The sequence below is a fragment of the Chenopodium album genome, chromosome 22, assembly GCF_948465745.1.
Source record: "Chenopodium album chromosome 22, dcCheAlbu1.1, whole genome shotgun sequence".
In the NCBI taxonomy this organism is placed as follows: Eukaryota; Viridiplantae; Streptophyta; class Magnoliopsida; order Caryophyllales; family Amaranthaceae; genus Chenopodium; species Chenopodium album.
This window is the reverse complement of record NC_137855.1, coordinates 34,236,932-34,262,596: the sequence shown is the minus strand read 5'-3', so window position 1 is coordinate 34,262,596 and position 25,665 is coordinate 34,236,932. Positions and strand designations below refer to the sequence as shown.

At 34.5% G+C, this 25,665-nt stretch overlaps 1 protein-coding gene across 1 annotated transcript; it reads left to right on the top strand.

Moving 5' to 3' along the window:
- Positions 1-8,241: 8,241 nt before the first annotated feature.
- LOC145604610 (proton pump-interactor 1-like) lies at positions 8,242-14,480 on the top strand. Its single transcript, XM_081660512.1, has 8 exons — positions 8,242-8,394; positions 9,175-9,538; positions 10,770-10,955; positions 11,038-11,217; positions 11,302-11,496; positions 12,572-12,673; positions 12,759-13,268; positions 13,837-14,480. Exons 2-8 carry the CDS (start codon positions 9,185-9,187, stop codon positions 14,155-14,157), a joined length of 1,848 nt encoding a protein of 615 aa, XP_081516638.1. The 5' UTR covers positions 8,242-8,394; positions 9,175-9,184; the 3' UTR covers positions 14,158-14,480.
- Positions 14,481-25,665: the final 11,185 nt, after the last annotated feature.

Genomic DNA, 25,665 nt, shown 5'->3' with positions numbered 1-25,665 from the left:
AATTACTTATAGATAATAGGAAATAACATCAAATTATAGTACCAGCAGACTCTTACTATATATAGGAACTCACGAAGGAGTGGTACAAAAATAGGAATAGTGGATTAGAGAGATTATATTATATAGAGAAGTTAGGGACACTCATAGATAGGATCGGAGCATTGGAGAATGTAGTTGTATATATACTCCCAAGAATGTCCAACATTAATATATAGAGATGGATATAGAGTTGGAAGAAGTGTGTGGAAACTTCTATACTCATTATTACTCCTGAAATTTCCACTTAAATTTGGAAGCATCTTGAAAATTCTACAACTTTTGAGCTAGAGGGAGTACAACATTCAACAGCATACCAAAAAGAAAAATTGAAAAAAAAAAAATTTAACATTAATAGTCCCAACTATGGACATTCTTCTTCAAATGGCAATCTCAACTTTGGGAGTGTCCTTTTTAAAACAATCATTGGCTTATAATGACAAGAGTAAATTGTACCAGATCTTCTAATATGGCTAATTTTATATCCTATCAAGTATCAACCAAGAACCTGTATATTTTTAAATCACCGACCTAAGAATAAATTTTTTTTTTTTAAGAGGGAACCGAACTAAGATTCTAAGGTCCTGTTCACTTTACCTTAAAAAATATTATTAAGTAAAAATAATTTTAGTCACTAAAAAAAAGTTCAGTTCAGTAAAAATAATTACAGTTCATTAATATAATAAGCCCTGTTCACTTCACCTTAAAAAAATAATATAAAGTAAAAATAATTCGAGTTCAGTAAAAATAAGTTCAGTTCAGTAAAAATAATTTCAGTTTAGCAAAAATAAGGTGAAGTGAACGGGGCTAAAGTTCAGTTCAGTAAAATTCAGTAACTATAAAGAAGAAATATAATAGAAAATCAGTAAAATAATAATAATAATAATAATAATTTCAGCTCAACAAAAATAATTTTGGTTCATAAAATTAATTTCAGTTTAATTAGTAAAATTAATTTCAGTTCAGCAAAAATAATTTCGATTCAGTAAAATTAATTTCAGTTCAGTAAAAATAATTTAAGTTCAGCAAAAAAAACTTCAAATCAGCAAAAATAAGATGAAGTGAACGGGGCCTAAGACTTTCGATGCAGGGGTACAAAATACTACCTTCATTACTCTTTAGTTGCAACAAAGAATTTTTATATCTCTCAAAAAATACCTTTTTGTTACGGTTAAAAATTAACGAGGTAGTATTTATCTTTGTCACCACAGAATGTATTTCTTTTTTTAACCCATCTGATATATGGATTATGAGGATGGAGTATATATTAACCAACTCTATATACGTGTGATGCATGTTGATGTAATAATATTCAATATTATATATTAACCAACCTTTTTTTTTAATAATATATATATATATATATATATATATTAATCAACTTTTTTTATTTGGGAAACAAATCAATTTAGTAATAAAAAGGCATTTCGCAATTACAAATGAAATCTAAATTAACAAATATATCAAATTGATTCAAATTAAGGTTTCCTTCAACAAAGCTACGATCGTTAGTTCCCAGGGATGAAAATGGCCACATATTATGGGCAGCAGTGAGGAGAATATCGAAGGGCTGGGATGTTGAGCTTGCAGAGGTGACCGCGGTAAAATTTGGTTGCCAGGTTGCTAGGAGGTTGGGATATGATCGAATCTGGATCGAAGGGGATGCCTTGACAGTAATAAACACCTTGAATAGTAGTACGTGTAGATGGTTGGTCTCCAATATGGATTGTCTATGATGAAGTTTGTACCTTAGCAAAGTTGTTTAATGCTTGTAAGTTTTCTTATGTTAACAGAGCATGTAACACCGTAGCCCATTCTATAGCTCTAGATGGGATACGAGTGAGTTTCCGGAGAGAGTTTGTATGAGTTCTTTTCCCCAAAGCATTTTATCTTTGGCGGAACTTGATTTTAATTAATGAATTGTTCTGTTTTCCTCAAAAAAAAAAAACTACGATCGTCAAAAAGATCTTACATTGTGGTACATCTCTCGTACACATCGCTGGAATATAACAAATTTATATAGCCTTTCCAGAGAGAGGGTCTAACGATTTGTTGTAGCCGTAAGGATGATTCTCATCTGATTCGCCTAAACGCATTTGAAAACTTGACAATTGTTGCAATCCTGAACAAATTGTTACCAAAGACTGACAATTAGGCAAAAGATGATTACGTTTTTCATGAACCTTAACACACAAACAAACCCTAAACTTAAACAAACAACTAAACTAACAAAAACTAACAACTCCACCATAAGGAGACGGACGAATATCTACACGTACTACTTGTGTAGATTTATTGAAACTTAAATCTCAAAACTAAATAAAATTAAGGGAAAAGGGTCAAAAATAGTTTAATTTCTTTCAGAAATTATACTATTTACTATTTCAAACCTAAATGACCAAGATTTTGGAGAAACCCCTAGCAGAGAGGAGGAGAGAAGAGGATAAGCGAGAGAAATTTATTGTTTTTTAATGATTAAATTTCACTTTATATAACAACATATTTAGAGTATGATCGAATTAGAAATGGCTCCATTTTCAAACAGCCAATTAAAAACCCACCAAAATCATGAGTGAAAAAAAATGTAACGTATTGTAAGTAAGGTCCAGTTTGGTTTATTGTAAAATATTTTTTATGGAAAACGATTTTCCCATTTTCCTTTGTTTGGTTTGTGAAAGGGTGGAAAACAATTTTCCTAATTGTGAAAAATTGCATCCTTGATGATGGAAAACATTTTCATTTACAAAATAAGGGAAATCGTATTTTCCTTCTTGCCTCCTTTTTACTTCCCTCTCATCCATTCTCACATTTCCAGTCCTATTTTTGATTTTTCTTGAACTTTTCTTGTATGCAACCAAACAAAAGAAAACTAATTTGTAACTGTATATTTCCTTTAAATATGTTTTCATGAAAACTAATTTCTCATGAAAAATATTTTACATCAAATCAAACGGGGCCTAAGTTTTGCTAAGAATGAAATAAATAAGGGAAATTATCATTGGTACACCCCAAGTTTGGGCTTTAATCAATGATACACCTGCTTAAGTTTTAATTATCAGTGGTACACCTATATTTTTAACAAATTATCTATAGTAAGCATTCTGTTAATTAAACATTAGTATTATGGGTTAATGACGCGCAATTTTGACCAAAATTTAACTCCCTCCTTATTTTTCCACCTTAATTTCCCTCCTATATCTAAAGTAATCCACTCATCGACCTCTATCATTATATAAACGGAGAAGAAAAAGCATATCAAAGCTGCATAAATCAAAGCAAATGAAGGGGTTTCGTTTACTAAATGACAGATGTGGTGAGTTACTTTACATAAGAAGAGGGAAATTAAGGTGGAAAAAAAAAGGAGGGAGTTAAAATTGGTCAAAATTGCAGTCATAGTTGATGGAATACTTACTATAGATAATTTGTTAAAAATATAGGTGTACTACTAATATTTAAAATTTAAGCAGGTGTATCATTGATAAAAGCCTAAACCTGGGGTGTACCAATGATAATTTCCCAATAAATAAATTGAAATTGTAAAGACTTTTACAGAAAAAACTAATGAAAAAGGCATTAAAACACATTTGGAATGAAACATACACAAAGTATACTGTAATACAGAGTAGTTATTACATTTGTTGTACTATGTATGTGTTTATAAGTTACTACATACGTAGAAAATTAGTGCTCGTAGAGTGGTAGTTTCATTAGCCCTTACTTTCTACTCCTTTAGTCCTATATGCTAAATGTTACTACTAGAAATTGAACTTTTTCAATAGTGTAACATTTAACATATAGAACTACCATACGAGTATGAAAATAATTTCAGACGTTAATGGGGACATTTCTTCAAAGCATGTACTATTGTATTAGTAATAATGTTCGTTATAAAATGTACATTGACAAGCATATATGAAAGTATGAAACCTTCAACAGTGCAACTAAAAGGAACAGAGAAAGTAGTAATTTGTAATTTTTACATTTTTTTCCAAAGGATTTTTTTATCAAACTATGAATCATGAATTTATTTGTTTGTCATTATTCATTAACATATGAATTATTTATCTATAAAATTTCAAGTAAATGATATCATTAATATTATAAGTAGAAAATTTTATCATTTTGGAAATACTTCATTTTTTTATATATTGGAATACTTCATTTAAATACACATGAAACTAATTTACTTTTTTTTTCAAGATTATATTTTTCGATGGAGTATTTGGCATTTTGAGTACAGTAATATTCGTAAAACATACTCCCCCCGTCCTTTTTTTCAATTATCATTTGATGTAATTTTTACGACATCAAGACTAAAACATATATACTCAATCCGTTACTTTTTACTCGCAACTTTGAGGGCAGGAACGGACTCCTAGGCAAAATATTGAAACCATGATTAATGAAAAGTAAGGGCATACACTAAGTGTGTTAATCCTACTTTAAAAAAAAAAAAAAAAAAAAGTTGAAATCCCAGAAACTGGAATTCACGAAACACCACCATCACCTGTCCACCTATCACCACCACCACCACCTATCCACCTATCACCACCACCAGCAAAGACCGAACCCACTACAACCCACCACCACCCATCAGCGATTTTGACCCAGCACCGGCACACCGCCCCCCGATTTCGACCTAGCACCACCCCCTTCGACCCACAACCCTGATTTCGCACCACAACCCACCACCCCCGATTTCGACCAAGCACCACCCACCTATTTGACCCACAACCCCCAATTTCGACCCACCACCCACCTTTTCGCCCACAACCCCCGATTTCGACCCACAACCCACCACCTATTTCGCCCACAACCCCGATTTCGACCCACAACCCACCACCTATTTCGCCCACAACCCCGATTTTGACCCACCACCTATTTCGCCCACCACCGATTTTGACCCACAAAACCCACAAAGCCCACAACGAGGATGGCGACGACAAGGAAGAAAAGAAAAGAAAACGGAAGAAAAGAAAGGAAGGCGGCGACAACGAGAGGAGATCAATGAAGAAAGAGAGAGAAAATCTGGGTATGGTAGTGGTGGTGGTGGTGGTAGTGGTGGTGAAGGTAGTGGTGGTGGTTGTCAATTGAAAGTGATGATGAATTTAATTGGGAGGGAATGATTTTGGTGGAAATGGTTAAGTTAATTAATGTAGAGTTTAAGTTAATGGAGATAAAATTAGTAGTTTAATTAGGGTGTTTAAAAAAAAAGTAAGAAATTTTGCAAAATCATACAAAAAAACCTACCATAAAAGGAAAGAAAAAAAATTGTTGCAAGTAATGTGTAACGGCTAAATATGGTAAAAGTTGCAAGTAAAAAGTAACGGAGGGAGTGTATACTATGTATATAATAAGTAAGTATATCTCAAATTTATATGCGTAATTTTTTTTTTAAAAAAGGAAAATTTAACAAGATTTCACATGATTATATTACTTATAGATTAACAAGATTTATATTCAAAGTTTAGCCTATATATAATGACAATGAGGAAAAGAGAGGGGGGGGGGGGGGGGGAGGTAAATTATTTTCAATACACTCGAGTGTAAGGGTCTGTTCTGATTTATAGAATTGAGCTATATTGAACTGAACTAAACTGAACTGATTGGAACTTAATTGAAGTGAACTGAATATTTTATGAGAGAAGGAAATTAGGAACTGAATTGAACTGAAAATAAGCTGAAGAGAACAAGCTCTAAGATGCACCAAGGTTATTTTTTAGGTTGGGTGCAATATAAACCTGAGTGTATACCTTTGTACAACAGTCAGTTGTACACTATAAAAGAACAATTACTAAGAGTTCTCTATTCGGTTTTCGATTTGGATTTAGGTCGAATTTGATTTGATCTGAAATATAATTTTGGTTTTTAATTTTCTAATCCCATCCTATCCGGATTTTTCTCCCAAACCAATCCGATCTAATTCTGTTATTTGCAACATTTGCGCCTAGAACGATTATAAAAATGAAAATGCAATTGTAAAAATATATGATTTGTCTAAACCTTAATATAAATACAAGTTTTCAAAATAACAATGTTTGAAATAAATAATAAATTGGGTTAAACTTCAAAAGCCCAAGTGTATTGTAAAAAAGTCTCATATTCATATGAATTTAGTTTCAATTCGGTTTTTCAGTTTATTCGGATCCGATTAGGGTCAATCCGTTCCAATTCGAATTATATAAAAAAACTCAATTCGATCCGATTCAATTTAAAGTATGAATCCGATCCAAATTGACAATTCAACTCGAATTAGATTAGATTTCGATTTATTGGAATTATGGACACCCCTAAAAATTACATTCTTTGAGGTTGAGTCATATTTCAAAGATAGATTAGCCGATATTTATTGTTTGACATAAAAATAAAGTTTTTTAATTCGAGTAAGCCAAAGCTTGAGCGAAGCAACAACATTATGCCAACTAAGCTTATCTTTAGCAATAAATATATCCAGGCAGAAAACGTTTTTCATAGGAAAAAAAAAAGGTAACTATATTTTTGTAATTTGACCTTTAAGTCACCATCACTTCATAATGTATGATCAAATTGTTTGTAAACGGTGTCAGCAAATGTAGAAACGGTTCAAAATTTTACCGAAACAAAATCGATGTTATCGAAGATTTTAGTAACCCACCAAATCACATAAAAGCTACCCTCCATTTTTGTCCATAAAGGAAAGGGATGTTGATTGCTTCACTGTCCATAAAAGACGTTATACTGGACCCTAATATTTATACTCTTACTAGACTAACAAGATTTGACAATAATTATTACTCCGTAATACAGAGTATTCGTATGATAAACTTGACCTTACAAGCTATTGCACATCTTCTAGTCAGTCGACACATGTCAAAACACTTATTGGAATTTATGACCAATCAAGTAACTCATAACTGAGTAACCACTAACTAAATAGCCCGTGACGAGTAATCCTTGACCAACAGTGAATAAGTAACCCCGCCCACACTCTTTACTTTTTACGAAGCAATAAACAAATTTTATGTATTACAATGTAAACATATTTTACGGGGCAATTAACATATATATTTATTAAAAATTTCAATACACGGAATATTAAGATTTGTAGTATTCATTCAACCGAGTAATACACATACTAAGGTAAAATCTAGACTATATAGGGCCTGTTCTCTTCCGTTGAAATTCAGCTCAGCTCAGTTCAGTTCAGTTCAATTCAGTTCAGTTCAGTTCAACTCTTATGTCTAATGATATTGCTAATGATATAAAGCCAAATTTCATTCTTTTAAGCTCTTATTACAACGACGACAACAACAACAAATACTAATAATAATAATAATTATTATTTTTATTATTATTAATAATTATTATTTTTATTATTATTATTATTATTATCAATAAATAATAATAATAATAATCATGAATAAATAATAATAATAATAATAATAATAATAATAACAATAATACTAATAATAATAATCAATAATTAATTATAATAATAATAATCAATAATTAATTATAATAATAATAATAATTAATAATAATAATAATAATATACACATAGGTATAGTAATATATAATCAAAGAGCACTAATCCGTAGTTAAAAATCACTAATTAATAAGTTCAGTTCAGTTCAGTTCAGTTGATTTCAGTTAATCAGAACAGGCCCATAATCATTTAAGTAAACCAAAGTCAAAATTCGACCCAATTATATAATTTTCTCTTTTTTTTTTTTTTTTTTTTTTTTTTTTTTTTTTTTTTTTTGAAAGATCCTAGTTTTCCCTATAGATACATGATACGAAGTATATCATGTGCATTGACTTCAGTATATGTTTTTTATAGGTAGGAAAAAGAAGCCTATAGGACCGAAACCTCTCATAGGTCAACCCAACTCAAGTTAGCAACAATATGAGTAGAAATGCTTTCATAGAGACTAGTACATTTGAGACTTTTGAGTATATATATTAAAAATCACAAAGTTATACAAATCTTAATAGAGGTGGAACATCTCACAAGTCAAGCCAACTTAAATTTTTTTTTTTAAAAACAACTTGAGTTATCAGCTTATCATTGATACATGACAATACAGAGTAATTAAATACGAGTAGAAAAGTTTACCTATATAGATCAATACATTCGAGTCTATAATAAAAATCGCAAAAAGAAAAATTCACACATTTTGGAAAAAAAGGAAAAAAATTACTTAAAACTGAAATAATCTAATCTTCATCAATCTTCTCCATTTAGGAGAACACACCCTATAAATCATACTTTGGTCTTGTCTCCCTTTCTCTATCTTTCTCTCTCTTCTTTCTATCTCTAATAGTCTGAGATCTGTATAACTCCTTACGACTCTTCTTCACTTCAGATTTCCTCTTTCGGTAATTTTCCCTCTTTTTTAACAACTTTAATTTCTTGTTTGATCCAACCTATTCGATCTGTCATCGATCGCCTTTTTTTAATTTTATTTTTTGGGATTTTTGTTTGATTTATGGGTTTACTGTTATATTTCTTTGATGCATGCATGTTTATTCATTGGTTTCTTTGATTCTTTGTTCATTTTTTGGTGTAATTTGAATTGGGTGCTGTTGATTTTTGATATTAGATCAATTTTTTTACAGATTAATTGTTTATTCATGTTAATTGCTCATTTCTTGGTGTAATTTGAATTGGGTGTTGTTGATTTTTGATTTTAGATCATTTTTTATAGCATAATTATTCATGTTTGTTGCCTGATTGATTTGGTTTAATTTCATTTTTTGAGATCTATTAAAGTTATGATCTTTGGTTTGTTAATCTTTGAAGTATGTATATGTTGATTGTTAAGTGTCTGAATTGGCCCCTGATTTTGGGTAAGTGTCGAACTGTTCGTACCCATGTCGGAGTGTCGAGGATCTAACATGGGTATTTGAGATGAAATAGACGGTGTTTGTAACATAATTGGTATTTGCTGTAAAATTTGGGTTGTAGAAGTTATAGTTTTAGTAAATTAATTTAAATTTGGGAGAATTATGATGGGGTTTATGAATTTTACTTTTCTTGTTAATTATTGTACGAGTATTAATTTTATATTAATTAGTATAACTGTGAGCAATATAATTGGTATAGAATTAGAAGAGATTGAATTTCATGGTGATAACGAGAATCTGTTATTGGTGTAGGGAATAAGAAATGGGTGTAGAAGTTGCAGGATCTGAGGTACCAAAGGTGAATGATGAAGTGAAAGGAAAATTGTTTGACAAGGAAAATGGGAAAATCGATTTTTCTGAGGTGATCACATTCGGTTCACACGGTGTCGATGAAGTACAATCCACCGGAGAGGCAAATGAAGTCTCAAATGCCGGCTTTCCCAAGGATGCAGTTGATGAATGGCCTCAGGAGAGGCAAACCCATTGCTTTTATTTTCCCAAGCACCGACCCTATGAAGACCCGAAAGTGAAGGCTGAATTGGAGCAGATTGAGAAAGAAATTCGGAAGAAAAACGAAAGACTCAATCAGTTGTTTGAAGATTTGAAAGTTAAAAATGTCAGTAAGAAGCTATTTTGTTATTTTCTTCTTTTTTGAAGCTCTATAGTTTAAATGGTTGATCTTCCATGCTGCAACTGTCATAAAACAAATGAATGCAATTTGGTTTTTCCTGTGAAATTACTTTTTAACTCAGTAAGGTCTTCCCTTGTAATAAATCAAACAAACAATGCTCCTTGTAAATGTCAAGGCCATTGAGTTATTTTTATAATTAATTGGTAAAATAATGGTTATAGTAATGTCAAAAGTTACTCATTGTATTTTGATTATACTCTGGATCGTTGCTTTGGGGATGACTTAAATTCGTAGAAGTATTTTGTCCGAGTTCATTTTCTGATTATCTATTAACTTTTGAGCATTGTGAAATCATGTGTATCGAATAATATAATAAATTAATGCCACTACTATGTATTGTGATGTACCCCTGTAATGCTATATGCTGTACCTTGTTTCCAATTAGGTCAGTGAGTGCAAAAGCTATATCAGTACCATTAATTCCTATATAAAGTGTTAGCACGTTGCTTCTAACATAGTCTGTTTTTTTTTTTTATTTCAAGCTACTGGATGTTATCTCTTCCTCATTACTATAGTATATTTGGTATTTCCATGTCAAATATCTTGTCCTCTGAGCTTTGTGCTTGTCTTCATCTGATCTCTTTCATGGGCTTGAATTCTGAGTTGTGAATGCATGTCTGTCTGTTAACTTTCTCAATGCATTAGCTGAAAGGCTTACTAATCATTACTGTTGTTAGTGCATAATCTGAGTGCATGAACATTTGTATTGATGATTGTTCACAAGTATCTTGGGTGTTCTTACCTCTATAAGTTATAGCTCTAACTTCTTAAGGCTTTGCTTGCAAATTGTTTATAATAAGTCTCTGTGTTTGTACCTTTGTTCGGCATATCCCTCTTGTTCTATATCACGTGAACTATGATACATTGATAATTTGTTACTGCTTCATTTCAAACTAATTGTCCACTACTATTTTAGATATCTTTTTTTAACTTGAGATGTGAACCCTGTACATCAGATGGAAATTGATGAACAATTTGAATATTGCTCATTCTTGTCTGTGGGTCAACAGTCAACACATATACTATATTCATAGTTCCATGTCTTTCTCAGCTTTTCACCGGTTTAGCAAAGAGTGAAATGCCTATCTCGCAAAAGATAGTTATCTTTATCAATTTTAATGTTGATTTTGAGTTGCCCTTAATTACTGTTTTGCAGGCTGAGAAATCTGAGCTGTATGATGAGTTGAATGCTTTTAAGGATGAGGGGTCACAGTACCGGGCATTTATAAATGAAAAAAGAGAGGAAATGAAGCCCTTGCAGAGCGCTTTGGGCTCCTTACGTGGTAGTGGTGGAGAGAAGGGATATGGCATATGTTCGTCTGAGGAGGAGCTTAATCAGCGTGTGAGTCAAAGTTACAAATTCATGGATAGCAGCTTTAGTATAATAGCTGATATGTATTTGACCTTGGTATAAATGTATGCAGATACGAAGTTTTGAGTATCGGATGCAACATGAAACTATGTCATTGAAAGAGGAGAAACAGCTTATGAAGGAAATCAAAGATTTGGAGGCAACAAGACCGAAGGTTATTGCCAATAGTGCTATGAGGGCAAAGATTCAGGAATCCATGGGTCAAAAGGAAGCACTCCAGGACCAGGTCAAGGTATATTACTTGATCAGATATCATCAAACCCTTTCCGTATCTTTGATTTTCTACTTTAACTTTTTTGGTTAAATTTTTCTACAGCTTTTAGGTACTGATCTGGATGGAGTACGGAAGCAGCAGGCAGAAATAAAAGCAAAAAAGGATCGTTTAAGTCCACAACTGAGTACAGTAAAGAAACAGATTGAGGCCATTAAAGCTGAGCTGGATAAAATTAAGGATCAGAAAAATAAAGCCCTCTTAACTGTGAAGGAAATAAAGGCTTCACAAAACGAAGCGGTATGTTCTCGTCTTTGATACTTGTATATGATTTCATGATTTACTGCTTGTCAATGTTCTGGGGTTGTCAGTTTGTCACTACATTTTACTTTAAGCTATGCAGTCTTCTTGTCAATTGTATCTTTTCATTAAATTTCATTGTTCCATACGTGATCAGCTAGAATGTGGCAGTTGATGTGTTGGTGTAGTAGGTTCAGGATACCAACACCTTTTTCAAGTACTAATATATTTTGCTTTGTCAAAATGGGAGTAATCATATTGTTTTGATGAGCCGCTGTCATGTATCACTTGGTATCAGTTTCTACACTCTTTTTCATGTTTGCATCGTGATAAAGGAATTTGAAGTGCTGATCTTGCAATGAATTCTTTTAATTTTACTTTTTCGAGAAGAGAAGTTGTTTCCAAGCTCTTCTTTCCTATCTTGAATGCTTTCTAGTTTGAATTGCATTGAAACTATATAATTGACCCTGTATTAAATCTCCAATGGCTCTTGTTTGAAGAAGAATAATACTTATCTTGAATTCTTGCTGATTAAAGATTTCATTCAAGCCACCCTTCCTGAACAAATAGGTAGCGTGAGACACTGGTAGCACACCCGGTGGCTTGCCTGAATGTTGAATCTTTCTCTGTGGCCAACTTGACTTTTTTGTCACCACCCTCATTTCCTATCCTCTTGCCCTTTTGTGTTGAAGTGTGACTAGAAATGGAGAAAGTAGACAGGACAAGTCAGTGAGAGGATAATGGAGGGTGTGACTATGTGAAGGAGGAAACATATGGCGGGGGAAAGGAGTATGGAGAGTTACTTCAATGAGAGGCAGTAGTAAAACTGGGGACCATCGCACACATTTCTCTTTTCTTTTCCTTTATTTTTGGGACGGGGGTGGGTGTATTCATACATGATGCTTAAACCATCAGGGTCTGCCTTAATATTGTGGCTACGTTGTGATCAATCATCAATCTTTGTTGAGCTGATTGTGTTATATATGGGGCATAATATGTGGATTTGTGGTTGGGCATTTTGCTGACAAGTAAATATCTCATTTTATTTTTTCATTCCTTTTTTTTTTCTCTCCAGAATAAAGATTACTTTGATAGCCGAAAAGTTATAGGCACAGCAAGTGATATTGCTATGAACAGGAGGGATGTGAAGGCCGTTGAGGAACTCTATAATGCTGAGGTTTTTCTTGGACTTGTACTTCCCCTTAATATGAAGTGTTTCACATGGCATTCTAATGTGATGGTATTCATCTCCCATTTTCCAGGTTGAGAAATTTATGTCCAAATGGAACAGCAGCAAGGCTTTTAGGGCTGATTATGAGAAGAGACTCTTGACATCACTGGACCGTCGACAGTTGAGCAGAGATGGACGAATTAGGAATTTTGATGAGAAGCCACTGGTGAGGGCAGAGTCCCCAAAACCTTCTGAGACAGCTGTGGTGTCTAAACCCTCATCAAAGCCGCAGAAAGAAGTTCCGAAGGCTACTGTAAAAGAAGAAAAATTACCCGAGGAGAAGGCTCAGAAGGATTTAAAAAAGGGAAGCAAAGATCTAAAAACTGAACGAGCCCTGGAAGAAGATGTCTTTGTGGTAGAAAAACCGAAGAAGGATGTCTCAAATGTTACTGCAATTGATCCAGAGAAATTGAAGGAAATGAAGAAGGAAGAGGAGAAGGAAAAACAAAGGCAAGCCTTTGAGAGAAAGAAGAAGATGCAAGACAAAGCTGCTGCTAAAGCAGCTCTTAGAATCCAGAAAGAAGCTGAAAAGAAGCAAAGGGTAAATTCCTGTTCCCTCAACTCCCCCCCCCCCCCCCCCCCCCCCTCTTCCTACTCTTGCTCAATTCTTTATTTTGAATTGGACAAAAGGAGGGTAGAGGTTTCTATTTCATATGTTTATTTTGTAGTATTGATTTGATCAATTTGTTCCATTTTCTTGAGTATTTAGAGTTTTAGACAGCTAAAAGTATCCCCAAATTTTTTGATTAAGTGTTTAGTCTCTTGTTAGAATATTCTGAATGCAAAGTTTTTGATTGTCAACTTTTGTAAAATTTTGTTATCAATAATTAAAGATGTTACTGGATGAAATTATGCATTGGTAAGTGTAAAAGTAGAAACGTTGCATTTAGTAAAATACGGGATAATTTGTTTATTTATTTGTAACATGTGCTTTTGATTAAGTGGTGGTTTTTTTTACATGAAGAAATAAGGGTTTTTATTATTTTTTCAATCAATCAAAGCCTTAATCCCATAAGTGGGGTCGGCTATATGAACCAAACTTGATTATTCTGTGTAGTGATTTTAAATTATTCTTTATGAGCTTTTACTTATATCTAATCCCATTATAGGAGCGTGAAAAAAAATTGAGGAAGAAAGGAGCATCTACTTTTCAGCCAACCGATGAAGAAGAGCCAACTGAAAATCCTGAGACTGATGAAGCTGAGAAATCTGAGGATGTGGAAGCAGTCATTGAAACTCCACTCCCGTCTAAAGCTAAGTCTCAGCAGGAGAATGTTAGGCACCGGAAACCTATAAGAACTCGAGGTACTCTCCCAAAAGCTATACTCAAAAAGAAAAAATCAGACAAGTATTGGCTTTGGGGCTCTGTTGCTGCTGCTGCTGTTGTGACGATTCTGTTGCTTGTTCTTGGTTACAAGTACCTTTTCTGAATCAAAGTTTAGCGCTCTTGAGAGGTTAAAAGACAGATGCTTGGCCGCCCTAATGTATGTTGTTTAAGCTGGGGTAGTGTAGAATAGTAGGAAACACTGATTCTATGTTTTTTACATCTCAATGTGGAGATGGACTATCAATCCATAAGGAGTTTTCTGTAGCTCAGGCAGGCAGTACGCAGTTTTTACAGGAACGAGACTAGATACACTTTTAGCTTCTTTTCTCTGTATTATCAAGTTTTGCTTCTTTTTTTTTTCTTTGAACCTAAGACTTTTGGAACTTAAGTTCTGGACGACCTTCTAATATATCTATAGTTAGATAATTCTCCATGTTTTTTTTTTTCATATTTCGTAGTTGAATTGCCATATTTGCTGATTTTCAGGGCAATAACACATTGGAAGATCTTCATCCCTTGAATCTGACAAGTGCTTTTGGGTTTAGGGTTATACTACAATGATTCAATTCTACACAGTAATACTATCAACTTACCAAGTATTGGAAACAACAATTCTTTATACTCCCTCCATTTTGTACTCAATGTTTTTTTAAAAGTTACATATTATTCCTTTAGGTGCAACTATGCAATAAGTAAACACACAAAAGTTTCAACCTTAATTCCTCCATCCCTTTTCTCACTCCTCCCTCTTCCATTTTACTTCGACCTCGAAACCACTCCTACACCTACTCTCTTAACAGCTACCATCGCCGCAACTAGCCCCTCTAATGCCGTATTTAGCACCTCTATTGTCCACCACTCAACAATTGTTGATAGGTACTTACCATTCTTATGATTTCCCAACAGAAACCCACCCTCCCAAAATAGCATTTTTAATTCATACACACAATTAATATTCATCCCTATCAACCCAATACCCCAATTACGATTAAGGCAAAACCAACATTATCCTCGCTGTAAAACAAGCAGTGGCATAGCCTAGATTTTAACCTTGATAGGCACCACAAACCACATATGTTCGACAACCTAATAATCCAATCTAAACTATATAAAACAAAAAATAGAACAACCAATTAGCATAGACTGCTATTTAAGAAAGAACTAGTGACTAGTTCGGCCGTTGCTTCGAGTTGCTACTGTTGTAGACATATTATCGATTTTCTCTTTAAAGACTTTTCAAAACCTTAACTGTCATTGTCAAACCAACATTAAGTTATCTTTTGAGTATTTTTTTTAAAAAAAATTGAACCTTGTGGTTTGCACTTATATAAACTTTTTGTACATATTAATAATTTACTTGATATTTGGCTTAGATGGTGAAATAATTATTTTTCTTATAAGAGGTTGAGGAATTGATACTCCTTATCCTAATGTTTTTATATGGAGTAATTTTTTTTTTTTTTTTTTTTTTTTGGTGGAAGTTATATGGAGTAATGTTGGTTATTTGAGTGATGTGAAATTGTTTGAGTGATGATGTGGCGTCATGAAATGTTAGGAAGATGACGTGGCACATCAACATTTTATGAACGCCTTTTAATTTATAGTATATAGATAGACGAGTTTTGTGCCCGGATTGTTAATAAAAGTTTATGATAAACTTTTTGGCTTGAATGTAATTACAGACATATAATCCCTTTTGAAAATTTATATAGTAGTTTACTTTTTGTAGTTTTGTTTGTTAATAGAAATCTATATTATTATTGACTTGAAATTATTTTTATTGAACTAAACTACTTTTACTAAAATGAAAGTATTTTTAGCAAACTAAAATAATTTTTTATTGATTATAATTTATTTTTACGTAGAACCAAAATCAAGCAAATTGGGCCAAAATGGGAAGAAGCGTTCCCGTTTTCTACATGCTCCTTCTAATGAAATTATAACGGCTTGAATCATATCAAATATATGTATTTGTAACTGCCTAAGAAAATAAATAGCAAAGAGAAAGCAATTTATAAGGTTTTAAGCTCTGGTAGAACCGAAATCAAGCAAATTCAGGCAAATGAGAAGAAGCGTTCCCATTTTCTACACGCTCTTTCTAATGAACTCGAAAAGGATTGATTCATGTCAAATATATGTATTTATAACTGCCTAAGAAAATGAATCACAAAAAAAGCATCTCAAATCAGTTGGAAAGTAAATTTTAGTAATGATAGCTAAATTAATTTGTGGAATTTCATGATCCCACATTGATGGGATAGAAATTCCCACTCATACTTTCCTCTATAAATACCAAGCTTGGGATTTGGAGTAAAGTGCTTGAGTGGGAGTTAAAAAGAGCATTCCATAATTTTGGGAAAACTCTTAAACTCACATAACACTCGGGTTTGGGTCGATCTCAAAAACAAATTAGAGGCCATGTGTTAATTATAAACTTAGGATTTTTTAGATTTTAACACCACAAAAAGTCATAAAATGGATTTTTACACTACCAAAAAAATAAATAAATCGTGTTTCCTTTCTTTTTCCCTTTTGTTAGTTTTTCTAGCGCCTCTTCGTTGTTTTGTAGGTTTTTGGCCCTTTCGAATGAACCCTTGGATGCATGGCGAGGCATGGGAAGGAAATTTGATGCTCAAGGAAGGCACTAGAGCAAGGAGCAGAGCCGCGGGCGCGGGTCGTTGTAAATGCAATCACCTCAAACTTTCTGTAGATGCTGAGCCGCGCCTCAGGAGGGGGCTCTCCTCAATGGCCCGCGGGCGCGGCTCTTCGAGGCTTCATTCCCGACCTAAACTCGAGTAATTATATGTGTTTAAAGGTTTTCTCAATGGAGATGCCTTTTCAAACACCTTACTCAAGTGAACAATTCCAAGGTATGCCTTGGCTATTTATAAGGAGTGCTTCCTTGTGAATTCCACTCATCTTTCAATGTGGTACTTTTTCACAAAAAGATCCCACATAGAAAGAATGTTGAATTCAATCCTTAGTTAAATAAACCAAGGAATAACAAAGTAACAAGTGTCACATGGTTAGGTGAGGACCACTTTCTCACTTGCTCCTTATCTACACCCTTCCTAGGCAATCTCTCCTCAAGAACCTTTCCACTCCTTGTAACAATAGCATTCACGGGTTTCTTGGGATCAAGACCTTGGGAAGGTAAAGAAGAAGGGCTTGCATGATCACAAGTGATTAAGGTATCCCAAATCGTTGTGAGTCGTTTGGAGTGAAACCCAAGCAAAGCATCGTCAGGAAGTCTACTAAAATATATGTTGAGAATATTGTTGCTTTAAAGGCAATAATAAGGAAGATGTTAAATGGAAAGTTCGTTGTTGAAAGTTAACGATTGTGGGTTGTCAGGTTGACGACCTCAGATCATGAAAATGAGTGGGAGCCATCACTTGGACAATAAATCCTAAATCACATATAATCCATGACACTCTCAAATTTTATCATCTTATTATGAAAATGATCAATGAAAGTCAAACACATTCAAACAAAGCTTTTTGAATCAAAAGAAAGTCAAATGTATAAAACAAAGCTAATTGAGTCAAATGAAAGTCAAACAGTGGGCAATAATAAGGAAAGATGTTAAATGGAAAAGTTCGTTGTTGAACGTTGATGATTGTAGGTTGTCAAGTAGAAGGTCTCAAATCATAAAAAAATGAATGGGAGTCATTGCTTGGACAATAAATCCTAAATCACATGTAATCCATTAACACTTTCAAAATTTTATCATCTTATTATGGAAATGGTGGATAATGAAGATGCTAAGGTTTGCAAAGTAATTATAACTAAACCTATGCAATAAGTGAACGACAACATTCATAATTTCATGAAAGAAATCAAGCATATCAAATATGAGTGTGATTTTTATGAAGAGTACTACTCTCGCGTGAAAGGAAATATATTACAAACGGAATTACTATCTATCTACCTTCACGTAAAATACATAAATATATATTCCTAAAACTGCTGATGGGCGCGCATGCATTTGCTCCGCTTGTGCGCCCACCATCCTCGTTAGCCTTCAATTTTGGAATTTTTTGACCTTTTTTTGCCCGGAAATAAAAATTGTCGAGATGTTTACCATGGTTCCTAATACCCTCCGGGAGTCCAATTGAGTGGGTGGAACCATCCAATATGCCTTTAAACAATCAATTTACCCGTTCCAAACTTGCACCGATATCGTGACCTCAAGCCTACCACGGACATTTATGGCAACATATAAGGGTTATATATGGTTCCAAACGTCATTATATGACCCTAAGATGTAACCCCTAGGGTCTCAAGACTTTTCGCCACCGGGCCCCGTAACCTCAAAATTCCTCAAAAAGCTTTGCAAATGATTTATGACAATCATGTCCTTGTAGCACAAGAAACGGTACTATAAATCATACTACACACTAATCTCAAGTGGTTATTAACTATCCAACATTTAAATGACCTTGATTAGGGATAATTTTCGATTAAAATATTCAACGTTCACTTCAGGTTGGTGGTTTTTAGGGTTAGAGGTGGTGGTTTTGGGGTTGAAAGATGGTTTAGATGTGGTGGAGACGATTTCAAGCAAGTTGTGTTAGTTTTGGGAATAAAAGTGGTGGTTTTGGGAGTGTTGAGAGGAACCAGGGTAGAGGGCTTTACCCCATTTATGATGACTATGCTCGTCGAGGCAACATTCCCGACGATGCTATTTACCCAGACTGGTTCCAACCTCCACCCCAGGGATACGATAGGGATCCCACTGCCCATGGTATTTACACTGACTATTCCTCTTTCCATGGGTACGGCCAGGACATACCTTTTGGGGGACCGGCGGGGGGGGGGGGAGTTATCACGCTAACTATTTTGGTGGTAGCTCTTTTGGTGCAGGTGGTGCAGGTAGTAGTGGAGGAGGGGGGTCCACACGGATGGATCAGGACGAGGAGGATTAGCCATGCTGGGCTAGCTCTCGGGCCAATGAGGACATTGTCTGATTCTGGCTTGGGGGAGATTTTTGGATTTGGTATATATTTCTTCTTCCCTTTAATATAAAATATATTTTACATTACTATTTAAATATAAAATAGTAGCAATTTTGTTATTTTTCTTGAGTATCAAGACTTTGACTGATAATTACAAGTACAAAATAATATACTGTAACAAAATTAAGAATATAATGATCAAACAGAAGAATCGATGGCCCGTCGGTATTCTATTATGGATAAAGAAAAAAAGAAAAGACAAATGAAATTAAGTTAAGAATTCATTAAGATTCTAAAAAAGTGTCTTTTGGATGAGCTAAGAGTCCCTAGTACTGAAGTGTATCTAAAGGCATGGAAGACAAATGACCATCCTAGTTCCTCCTAGATTCTAGATTATTTCCAATATTCATCTTAATACTACTTCATTTTCCACCAACCATGCGCACGCACAGAGGGGTCTGCGCGCGCACACCCCTGCTGTGGTGTTGCGGCGTGCACGGCTCCTCTTGCTCGCTCGTAGATCCTTGTGCGAAGCTATGCTCTCAGTGCTCTCGTGCATCCCAAATAATATTTGTAGTTTTGTTAATAGAGAGTCCTACTAGATATTAATAGGGTTTAAAACTTTCCATACTCTAAAATAAAATATGAGATTGAATTAGGAAAGTTATTTAATAAATAAATAATTTTTTTTTATCAAATATATTATATAAAATCATTAAATATTCGGGTATTACAACTTAAGTATGAGAATTCATTCCATGAATAAAAGTCTTCAACGTGCTGAAGCATACTCAGGAAGAAATCACTTTGTTAAATCAAATAGTCAGATTTCAGTGAATAGAAGGCAACCAAGAGAAGATGCAAACATGATCAAGGTACAAAAATGGGTAGTTGAAGGGAAACAAATCCCTGATTTAGAATAGATATCGATTGCACAAAAACATAAATCACTAGCCAGACAGCAACAAAGATATCATAACAGAACAAAAACAATGATAAGCGCTACGAAATATATCATGATTCTGTTTAAACACAAGCATACACACTTAGTCATTTCGAACCCGGGTCTTGAAACCTCCAAAATTGCTTAAAAATCGTGTAATAGCCTTCAATTTTGGCAATTTTTGACTTTTTTTAGCCTGAAAATAAAAATTGTCGAGGTGTTTAACATGGACCCTAATAACCTCATTGTGTGGGTAAAACCATCTGGAAAATTAGACTTCACATGGGTTGTTAAATTAAGAAGTGGGTTGGGTATCACCATTAGAGGTAAAAAACAACTCATTTTGTATTTCAATAATCAAAGTTGAGTCTCACCATTAGAGATGGTCTTACAACCAATTGCTATATGTTGGTCTTGGAAATTTTTTAGAGAAACTTTTCCATCAATCTTACAAATATTATGTACTTCGTATGATGAAAGTGACTGGAAAAAAAAAACAAAAGGTTAAAGAAGTTGGAATTTGTGTACATATATATAATTTCTGGGTTGGAAATTGGAACTCGGAAAAAGAAAATGTAAATGTTTCGAAAAAAGGAAAGTGGAAGAGCAAGGGAAAGGGAACGGTTGCGTCAAAGAAGAAAGATGAGGGTAAAGGCAAGGATGAAAAGACTTATTTACCACCGGCTTGCTACACATTGTAAAGGGTAGAAAAACGGATGTTTTGTGCATGTCTGTATGGCATTAAGGTACCATCAGGGTACTCATCTAACATGAAAAGATTTGTATTCTTAAATGGAGAATTGAAGCTGACAAGTATGAAATCCCATGATTGTCACATTATGATACAAGTATTCGAGTTTCCAAGGTAGCAATAAGAGATTCAAAAGGGGTAGGAGATTGAGGCTCAAAAACAGAAGAAGAAGTACAACCAAAGGTAGGATCATCATCATTATAAACATGAGCTTTTTCATCAAATAGGGGATTAGGAGCATTTTCAAAAGTATGAGATAAGTCTGAACCCAAGAATGTGACAAGGGATAATAAAGAAGTTGAAATTAATAATGACAAACAGAACTGGGAGAAGCCTCAGATTGATTTGCACGAGTTTTTAGAGCATGTAGAATTTGATTTTAGGGATTAGAACATAGAATTTAGAATTTGAATTTAGGGATTAGGGATTAGAAAATTTTAGAGTTTTAGGAATTAGAATTTAGAATTTTAGAGGCTCTGATAAACTTCTATAATAATGGATATGAAGAAAAAAATACATTAATATTTCAGTACACAAAATAAAAACAAGTAAAATATAATGGAACCATTTGAAGCAATAAAAACAAGCCTTTCACAGACTAATTCTTCAGTTTTCTCTCTACTGAAATTTATGACCTTGAAATCCTTCTTTGTTTGCTATTTTAAGTCAATTCTTCAACTGCAGCATTGTTATTGATCAGTTATTATCACATAATACGTTCTAATGAATTGTAAATTATGCTTCCCTGTGCCCCATACTTGAAAAAATTTGTTTTGATTCTTGGTATATGACGATGACCATTGTGGATTTTTTGATCATGATTTGAAGTTTGATTGCTTATATATCCTAACATGCGTCAATTTTGTCCAACTACTTGTGAATATAGTGCTTGACTAGTTGATTTGGTTAGGAATGTGTGATAGTTCCTGAGGCAGAGTATCATGGTGTTGCTAATGTTGTCTCTAAGTCGTGTTGGATTCGTAATCTTCTCTTAGAGTTACATTGTCCGGTTAAAAAGGCTACTTTGGTATATTGTGACAATGCGAGTACTATTTATTTGTCGGGTAATCCTGTTCAACATCAACGTACAAAACATATTGAGATGGATATAAATTTTGTACGGGAGAAGGTTGTGCGTGGTGAATGTATTCCACTTTTAACTTAGTTTTTATTTCCTTTTTCATACATATTAAATTCTGATTGGTTAATACGATCTGAGTCTTTTCATGTTTATAAGAGGAGGGCTTTCCTCTTTTGCATGTTTATCCAATATCAGGGTCAAGCAATTTTGGTGTCTGTTATGGAGCAAGTTGACTCAGGGAGAAATCCAATGCCGTTAATTTTTGGAGAAACGATGCTTAGTTTGGATGAATTAAAGAAGGACCCTAAAGCACCTCTTTGAGGTTCTCTAATTTTATTACAGGTAGAAAGTGGTTTTGGTGTTGAGATTTGGCCAATCTTTGCTTCACGATTTAGGTATACCACCAAATTTCAAATTTTAGCCTACCCTCACCCTTTTCGCCTTTACATTACAACCCTTTCCAAGACCTTTTGACCCACACTTTCACCTCATTCGATAATCATTCGACGCAAAAGGTATTCATCACTGGGTTTGGTTTTGGGGAGACACATTTGGGTGTCTACACTAGCCAAGGAGAGGCAAAAGGTATGGGTCCAATAATGGTGTAGTTGGATGGGGCTTGAAAAAACCTTTCCAACGATATATTATAAGCCCAATTCCGATGAATAATGAGGAAGTTATGGCCAAAATACTAAACTGATCTCCACATAGTCCATCCCCCATTTACTTTCAATTAACCAAACTAAGGAAGATATGGAAAACATGAACCAGGCCATCGAGAGGTTGTCTACTATGATGGAAGCACTCACTACCAGGGTTCTCACAGTAGAGCAAAACAATCAAAGCAATGCCACTGTAGCTGGAATAGACAAGATCAGAGAACAAAAATTAACAAAGATGATATCTTCCAATCCATACTCTTTAACCTGCAAAGAAGATGTATAAAGAATAGAATGGTGGGTAAAGTAACAACAACAAATTGTTCTCCCCTTTAGTGTAATTTCAATGCACATCATGACAAAAACTATATGCTTTTTACGATATTTATTGTTTTGACTATTGAGATTTAATAGCTATTGGGATCCCTTGTTATTAGCTCCCTCTTATTGCTATTTTAATAGGTATTATTGCTAATTAATGTTGTTTCTTGAAAACTAGTTGTTATACCTTTTAATATTGGTTAAAGCTAGCTTCCCCGACAGTTCCAGCATAGGAGATTCATGGCTGTTCATAGGGGTGGCAATTCGGGTCGGTGGGTCGGGTTCGGGTCAGATTTCGGGTTATGTTTAGAAACAATCAAAAATAGTGTAAAACTTAATATTATTACGAAATATGAAATTTTGGTCAAATCGGGTCGAATTCGCGTTATTCGGGTTCGAATCAGGTCGGGTTCGGGTTTCTCTCAGTAACTTCGGGTCGGGTTCGTTCGGGTTATCGGGTCGGGTCAGGGATTGCCAGCCCTAGCTGTTCACGGGGTTGGGTTGCACCAACTCCCGCTACTATATTATCACTGTCAAGAACAGACAATCGGGAACGTTTTGAGACCTCATCAACTTCCATCTCATCCCCTACTGTCATCTCCTTTCTTTTCCCCCCAATACAACTCTTACTGCCTCCATCACTCTTATTCCCAACAACTCCCTCTTTTTTTAATTTCACTCCTTTTTTAGCTATATAACATTAAGGTAAGGAAGTCAATAAACCAAATTACACATAATTATAAAAGAAGTGTTTTGTCATTCCATGCTCACACAAAAGGAAGAAGCTGACCCCCCTCCTAATCTATCCTTCTTTGTGATCAAAGGAAGAAGCCAAACACACCTCCCTATCAATAAGGTGCGTAAGCCACTCCATGCAAATAGCATAAATATACGGAGAAAGGGGATCTCCTTGTCTAATCCCTCTTGTTGGACTAAAAGCTTGGAGAGGTTCCCCATTCCATTGTGGGTTTTTAATTTGGTTTATTTTTTGTTAATTGTTTACTCCATGTTGTTATGCTATTTTTAAGGAGTGATTTCAACGAATTTCATGAACAATGGTTAAGTATTGAAACACCACCAACCAAAAAATCATGCATAAACACCTCCATTTCCTCTTCCAACATATCTCCAAATATGCTCATCATACATCATTGGAAAGTGGCGGGGCCATTGCAAAGCCCAAATGGCATTCTCCTAGGGGTGGCTGCATGAACTGGAGGCCATAATGCCCATACTGCGCCTGGGGTGCGTATGGCATAGACCCTATCATCAGCTGAGGTTCGGTGTTGACGGATTTACCGCCTGTCCGTTGATTTTTGTTATTTTATGTTATGGTGTTTGTTAATATACGATTTTTTGTTCCTTTTTTTATTTTTTCTGATTTTTGGGTTTGAATTTTTGTTAATTGTGGGTTTGATTTTTGTTCATTTTGGATGTTATTTTCGTTTTGGCTGGAATAAAAAATGCCGAGATGCTTACCATGGACCCTAATACACCCTGGGAGTCCAATTGAGTGGGTCCAACCATCCAATATGCCTTTAAACGGTCAATTTACCCGTTCCAAACTTGCATCGATATCGTGACCTCAAGCCTAACACGGACATTTATGACAACATATAATGGTCATATATGGTTCGAAACGTCATTATATGACCCTAAGATGTATCCCCTAGGGCCTCAAGACTTTTCGCCACTTTCTGCATCACAACAGCACACCACACACACATGCGCACCCAAAGTCGCACCAAGCTGCTGCCCCGCACACACCTAGCTCGAGCAACGCATACATGAGGCATCAACCATCATCCTTCGACAGCCACATGCAGACTGCGCAAGCAGCCCGGCTTGCCAAAGGTATGCACGTGGTTATTGTGCCTCATTTTGCGTGCTCATGCTTCGGAAATATTTCCGATTTTTGTGTGACACTTCTAATCAATTCTAAATTAATTTTAGAATTAATATTTTGAGCAAAATGAAAAATTGAAACAAGTCCTCGATCCACTTAGTAAAGTAATCGATGGCTACTAGTACGTACTCGTGTCCTCCTGCTCCTGTTGGAGAAACTTTACCAATTATGTCAATTCCCTAAGTTGAAAAGGACCAAGGGGAAGTAACTCACACTCTTTATCTCTACACTACATACTTAGAATAGCCAATGTTACCTATTTCCTAAATCCCCGCGGACAACAATCTAAAACAATGGATCCCTTTTTCGAACTAATACAACAAAATCACGTATCGAGAATTGTAATCCCATACTCATTCCGGTACCAAAGCATACCATGAAATAGATTAACACTCTACCCACCTAAGTAGAAATTCTCATGATACATTACGGGCATAAATTTATTGGTCTAACATACCATGCATATTTGTCACCCAAATATAGTTTAGATTTTTATAGCCAATGTAAGGATTTTAAGGCTTTCACTGATAAGGCTGGGCTTGTGGACTTAGGGTTTCATGGTGCTCCATTCACTTGGACCAATACGAGGAAGGATGGTGCCTATCTAGGATAACTGCTTCCTTTTTGGTGTATAAATCATTAAAAACAAGGAAAAGGCAACGGTTATCTGATGCTTTTTTCAACTCTTGAGTTCAAAGGTTTTCACTACTAGTGATGCTTTTTCAAACTCTTACTCAAGTGCTTTTCCCAATACCCCAAGTTGGGTATTTATAGGGAAATGCAAGAGTGTGAAAAGCTCTCCCATCAATGTGGGAGAATTTGATTATTCACTGTTTCCACTCATTTTATGGAAAAAAAAAATGATAATATATTTAAATAAGATAAGTTTTTGAAAAAAAAAATTAAATTAGTTTTAAAGTTTAGATTAGTTCATTAAGATAAGCTTAGTTAAAATCAAGAAAATAGACTATATTTATCATAATAATAACACT